The sequence below is a fragment of the Mus pahari genome, chromosome 4 (assembly GCF_900095145.1).
Source record: "Mus pahari chromosome 4, PAHARI_EIJ_v1.1, whole genome shotgun sequence".
In the NCBI taxonomy this organism is placed as follows: Eukaryota; Metazoa; Chordata; class Mammalia; order Rodentia; family Muridae; genus Mus; species Mus pahari.
The window spans coordinates 78,469,070-78,475,328 of record NC_034593.1 but is presented as its reverse complement, the minus strand read 5'-3'; the positions used below and the strand labels follow the sequence as shown (position 1 = coordinate 78,475,328).

Genomic DNA, 6,259 nt, shown 5'->3' with positions numbered 1-6,259 from the left:
AGTTGCTCAGGAAGTCAGGAACTACCCACCTTATCTTTCTCAAACCCTCTTTGTCGATGAATCCTCCTCTGGGCTTAGTTCCGAAGTATTCAACACATCTGTCCCTCTTGTCCCAACCTCCTGATCCTGCTAATGTCACCTACTGTGATACTCACATTCTCCTCCCACTCCACAGATGGCTCACCTCTCGGCCCTTCCCCAATGCAGATTCCCTACAGCAGACCGCATTGTCTTTCAGAAATACACACCTGCTCATCTTATTAACCAGCATTAAATCTTGGCTCTAGACAGCATTGAATCGTGGCTCAGTGAGGTTTCCTAGCTTTTCTTCTTTAGGACCAAAGATAATACCATTTCCAGTGTCTAACACACCACCCACTACAGAACAGATACTGGGTATAATGCCTCATATCTTGCCAGATACTACTCAGATGCTAACAGCAAGGCAGGGACTTCAGGCCTACTCACCAAACCTGAGTGCCAATGCAACTTCTACCTCCTTGGCCTGGGATAGACACCTTACCTTTCGGTTAACCTCAATCTCAACTGCTAAGTTAGAATACTGCCTTGAGGGGATGGAGAAATGGCCCAGTGGTTAAGAGCACTGACTGCTTTTGCAAGAGGACCTGGGTTTAGCCGGGCGGTGGTGGCGCACGCCTTTAATCCCAGCACTTGGGAGGCAGAGGTAGGCAAATTTCTGAGTTCGAGGCCAGTCTGGTCTACAGAGTGAGTTCCAGGACAGCCAGGGCTACACAGAGAAACCCTGCCTCAAAAAAAAAAAAAAAAAAAAAAGAGGACCTGGGTTTGATTCCCAGGACCCATGTGAGATCTTGCAACTGTCTGTAAACTCAGTTCCAGGGGATCTGATACACCCTAATGGCCTCCATGGGCACCAGGCACACAAGTAGTGCAGTTATACATACAGGCAAAACACCCATACACAGAAGCAAAAAAATCCCAACCAGCTTAGAGTGACATGGTGCAGCTCAAGGACTCAGCATAAGGCAGGGCAAAGTAAGGCTCTCATGGAGGATGGCAGTCTTACCACAGCCGCCCCCACACCCATAATCAATTACCACCCCATATAAATCAAGGGTAGAACTCAGGATCTGGAATTAAAACTCCAAGAAGTCAATGATAAAATGAAATCGTGAAGGGACAGAGACACGGCTCCACAGAGTAGGGACAACCATGCCGCAGATCCATGACTCGCCTTCAGGAGACAAGGGTGTGTACTACCCAGGAGGAGCTGCCAGGCTTCGTCATCAAGCACCCTTCCTCCCTGTGTCCCTCTCTTATGCCCATGGAATCACTTCACTGCACTGCCCTCTATATGTGCCTGCCTGGCTTAGGGTGTCACTTCAAGTGTGACAGGAAAGCTAAGGCACTGTGTGTGACAAAGGCTTACCAGAGCTTCAAATCATCCAGCAAATGAGGGTTCCAGTGACCCATCCAGAGAGCCCAGAAATCTCCTTACAGGACTACACTGCCCTCCACACCTTGAGATGTTATTTAATACAAAGCCAAAAAGATTCCACTTCGTGAGCTAGAGATGGCTCTTTCTAGAGGATCTCAGCCTCGCTGCCAGCACCCATTTCCCAGACACTCATAATGGCCCGCAACTTTAGTTCTGCAGGATCTGACACTCTCTCCTAGACTCTGAAAGCACACACATACACATAAATAAAATCAAAATACATCTTTATATGTAAAAAAAAACAAAAAACAAAACCCACCAGTTTTCTATTATAAAAATTCATAAAAAGAATCGTATTTGCAAGGCGAAAGGCTGAAAGACTATTAAAACTATACAAATTCTTTTTAAACTAAGTGGAACCTAAATTAAGTAAACACTGTTATTCAGTGCTATGTAACGTGGCTATAAAATTCAGCAAGCAACCACACAATTCTTTCCTTCTCTTTTTCTACTCCTATGACCCAGAGCTTTTCTATGTACTCAGGCTGGTCTTAAACTTGTGATCTCCCCGCCTCCAGAGTCCTGAGATTACAGACCATTATGCCGAGTTCCAATCAGGACTCGTCTGAAAGTGAAAAGATACTGTTAATTACTTTAGAACAAAAAAACCCATAAAATTAAAAGAACCAGGCACAGTGGTGAGCACACACCTGTAGTCCCAGCTGTTCTTGGGGCTGAGGAAGAAGTCATTTGAGCCCAAGTGTTTGAGGCCAGCCCCAGCAACACAGCTATTCCTTTACCCCACTCCCCACCAAAAGGAGACACATCTATGATATGTGTCCCATAGATAAGGTAGTGTGGGAAACTGTTTTCCCTGGTGTGCCTTGCTTCCTCAAAGTCAAGGCTGACTGACACAAGCACCCTGTGACATGTGGTTAGCACTCTAAAGAAGTAAACAGATATGGTTCACGACACTGTGTTCCATTCCTTCTACCCTCCCCCACCCCACTACTGGAGACTGTACCTAGTGGTCTACGCATGCTAGGTAAGTGTTCTAGCGCTGGCCTTTACTCCTGGCCCTCTTTTTGTTAGGACAGGGTTTCACTGGCCTAGAATTAATTCTGTAGTCCAGGCAGACCTTAAATCTACAGCCTCTTTCAGCCTCCCAAATATCTGGGATTATAGGTCTGAGCCACCTGCCTGACCTAGAGGTGGGTTTAACATGAAAGCTCTCCTCTTCCATGAGACACTTAACCACTCAGTGACCACAATAGCTGAGATGAAATTTCAATGGGTAGTAAGCCTCTGGTCAAGCCCCTCCCCCAGTGATTCTAGCTTCTACAGGTGAGAAGCTGGCAGAACTGTGTGGGCTGGTCTACTGCATGTGTCTCCCTGGGATTGCTAATTTTCTGGAGGATTCTGGGCCAGGTGCTGTTCCCATTCAACTTCAACCAACTTGTACAGCTCCATTGTGGCCTGGGCATCTTCCACAGAGGAATGTCCACTTTTTCCAACCTAAAGGAAAAGAATATGAAGGCAAGAACTGTTGCTTTTCCCAGACAACTCTGGACTCCCTGCAACCCGCTAGTCATCTATACTTTCTCTTCCATAGTTTATGAATTGTAGTCACAAGTCTACTAGGGCCCTCCTCCCTAGCACATTTCAGTTTCAACTCCCAGAAAGCCTGCTTCAGTGACAATGTGTATGTATCATATTATTAAGCTCTGCAGAGGCAGGACATTTCAGGTCAAACAGACTGTCTGGGTCTCCTTTCTTAAATGTTCTCTGTTTGACATGTACCCACAGCTCCATATTCTGTGGCCACTGTCCTTGACTGCTGAGCATGTGAAATATTGAGTGGTCTTCTCACTGTACCATCTGGTACAGTCTATAAGGCACCCAGGAATTATTATACTCCTTGCAGACAGGGGGCTACTGGGTCACGTTTGGTGGGGGCACTTGGAGAGAAGTTACCTGGATGTCCCGACTCAGCAGCTTCTTGGTGAGATGCTTCAGTGACAAAGTGACATTTTCTGGGCAGTCAGCCTTCCGGTTGAGGAGTGGGATCTGGGAAGTGTCTCGGGTGAGGGACTTGGGATGAAAGTACTGTAGGGCTTTGTAGTCATTGTGAATGGCATGCCCGATCACTACCTTGCCTGAGAGTATCTTCAAGATCTAGAATGGGCACATAAGGAGGTAATGAGAAGCCATACTCAAAGGTGGAGCTCCTTAGATCGTGAAGGCCAACATGGCCATCACCAATATACGACCCCATCACCTCCACCCTCACCCCATTCTTGAAATACCCCCTTCCATAACTGTTCCTCCTTCAGAACTCCAGCTCTCCTTTCCCCGTTTGGGTCTACATCACCAGAGGTTGGTTCCTTACATGTTTAGTAATTTCCATCCCAACAATGGTTATCAGCATTCTCCCATCCCCAAAGAACCTGAGGCCTTGTATATGCCAAGTAAATGCTCTACCACCAACCATTATCCCTAGTTGCTTCCTTCAGTCTCCAATGCAACATAAAGATACTGATCATGGGGCTGACTCGGCAGTTAAGAGTGTGCACTGTGCAAGAGGACTACAGTTCAGTCCCTGGCACCTACGTAAGGTGACTCACAACTGCCTGTGACCACAGTTTGAGAGGATCTGACATCCTCTTTGGGTCTCCGAAGGCACTGCACACACATGTAAAAACACATATACACACAATTAAAGATAAATTTTTACAAAAAAATTAATCACTATGCAAGGTTACATAAACCTACAATCCCAACACAAAGACAGCTGAAGCAGGCAGACTGAAAGTTACAGTATGGCCAGAGCTACAAGAGACCTTGTCTCAAAAAATAGGGCTGGTGGGGCCTCAGAGATGGCTCAGCAGTTAAGAGCACTGTCTGCTATTCCAGAGGTCATGAGTTCAATCGCCAGCAACCACAGAGTGGCTGACAACCATCTGTAATGGGATCTGATGTCCTCTTCCAGCAAATAAATCTTAAAAAAAAAAAGGTGACGGGGGTGGGGGGTTGGATCTGGGAATGTGGCTCAGAGTGCTTGCCTAGCATGCGTGAAACCCTGGGTTCTAGCACTGTAATAACTGGGCACATTGGCACAGGCCTATAAACCCTATACTTGGGAGGTCAAAGTAGGAAGAATTGAAGTTAAAGGTCATTTTTGGCTCCACAGAGAGACTAGACTGAGATACACGAGTCTAGCCTGGGATATATGAGAGCCTGCTTCAAGGGGGTAGGCCAGTAAGATGGACTCTGACGATAATGATTCTTGTCACCATGTTTGATGATCTGCAATGATCCCTGAGACCCGCATGAGAGGAGAGAACCAACCACCACATGTCACCCTTTAACCTCTACACTCATGTCATGACACTTCATCTTCACAAAACGAGAGAAAAAAAAAACAAAACTAAGAAAGCAACAAACAATAGCCATTTAAAGAGTAAAGCTTTAGATGGGTTTTCTGGATACTTGTTTTGAAACCAACTAACATCTCAGTATTTAAAATCTTACAGGTTCTGCAGGCCATACTCAAAATGGGACTGTGAAAACAGCAGGCCTGCAGTTTCAGGGGACCCACTTAGTAACATATCTAAGCTCATCTCAGATTCATAACTCCAGCTTAAGCAAAGTGAAATGCTCCGTGATGAAAACCACATAGTGTATCTTCGCCCAGGTAGGCTCAACCAACAATCATCTGCTGTCTGTGCTATATGCTCAGTCTCCTACCCAGCACGAGTTCATCTCATCTGGCCCTTAGCAGCCCTTACTGAAGCTGGGACCTCTCCCACACATCTGTGCAACTGTGCCCTGGAGAGAGAATGTGCCTTGGCATCTCTTTCCTTTTATTTTTGAGAAACCCCACTGTGTAGTCCTGGCTGGCTTCAAGTTTAAAGCTCCACCTGCCCCTGCCTCCTCAATGCTGGGATTAAAGGTGTGCACCAACATGCCTGGTACTTCCTGCCTTTTCAAAAACCCCTAGCTACTTCATCTCTAATAAACTTCCTTTAGTGGACTGTCTGGCATTAAAAGAATCATTGGGGGCTGGTGAGATGGTTCAGCAGGTAAAAGCACTGACAGCTCTTCCGAAGGTCCTGGGTTCAAATCCCAGCAACCACATGGTGGCTCACAACCAACCTTAACAAAATCGGACTCCCTCTTCTGGTTTGTCTAAAGATAACTACAGTGTACTTACATATTAAAAAAAAAAAAAAAAGAATCATTGGAGGGTCTGGGGATGTGGCTCAGCTGGTATAGTGCTTGCCTGTCATGCATACAGCCCTGGGTTGTACCCCAAACTCTGTGTAAACCAGGTGTGGTGGCACATGCCTATAATCATAGCACTCAGGAGAGAAGTACAAGAGAATCAGAGGACCAAAATAATCCTTAGCTACAAATACAAAGCCAGTTTGAGGCCAGCCTGGGCTACATGAAACCCTGTTCAAGAAAGAGAATTACTGAAGTGTGTCTAGAGAAAATAAGTTCCTCAATTGCAGAGCAGAGCAATGGTGCCCTCTGGTGGCCTCCCAGGACCAGCAGGCTCTCTACCCTTGGAACTGGTTTGGGGGAGGGAATGGAGGAGTTTAGAGTTGCAGACTAGGGAACTAGAATGCTGCAATGGGCTATTCTGGGGGATCCTGAAAGAGGACAACACCAAGAGAAATGCCAACAATGAAGGCCTGGCTCATCAGAGTCCAGAGAAGTTGAATGAGGCTGAATTAAAAAGTAATGGACTGGCCGGGCGTGGTGGCACACACCTTTAATCCCAGCACTTGGGAGGCAGAGGCAGGCGTATTTCTGAGTTCGAGGCCAGCCTGGTCTACA

At 46.4% G+C, this 6,259-nt stretch overlaps 1 protein-coding gene across 1 annotated transcript in view; it reads right to left on the bottom strand.

Moving 5' to 3' along the window:
- Nucleotides 1-1,739: 1,739 nt before the first annotated feature.
- Isg20l2 (interferon stimulated exonuclease gene 20 like 2) overlaps nt 1,740-6,259 on the bottom strand; it is an 11,186-nt gene continuing 6,666 nt past the window's right edge. The window contains exons 3-4 of the mRNA XM_021196221.2: nt 3,392-3,592; nt 1,740-2,932 (exon numbers count right to left, since the gene is read on the bottom strand). Of these exons, the coding sequence (XP_021051880.1) occupies nt 2,819-2,932; nt 3,392-3,592 (315 nt within the window). The 3' untranslated portion in view covers nt 1,740-2,818. The remainder of the gene's footprint in view (nt 2,933-3,391; nt 3,593-6,259) is intronic.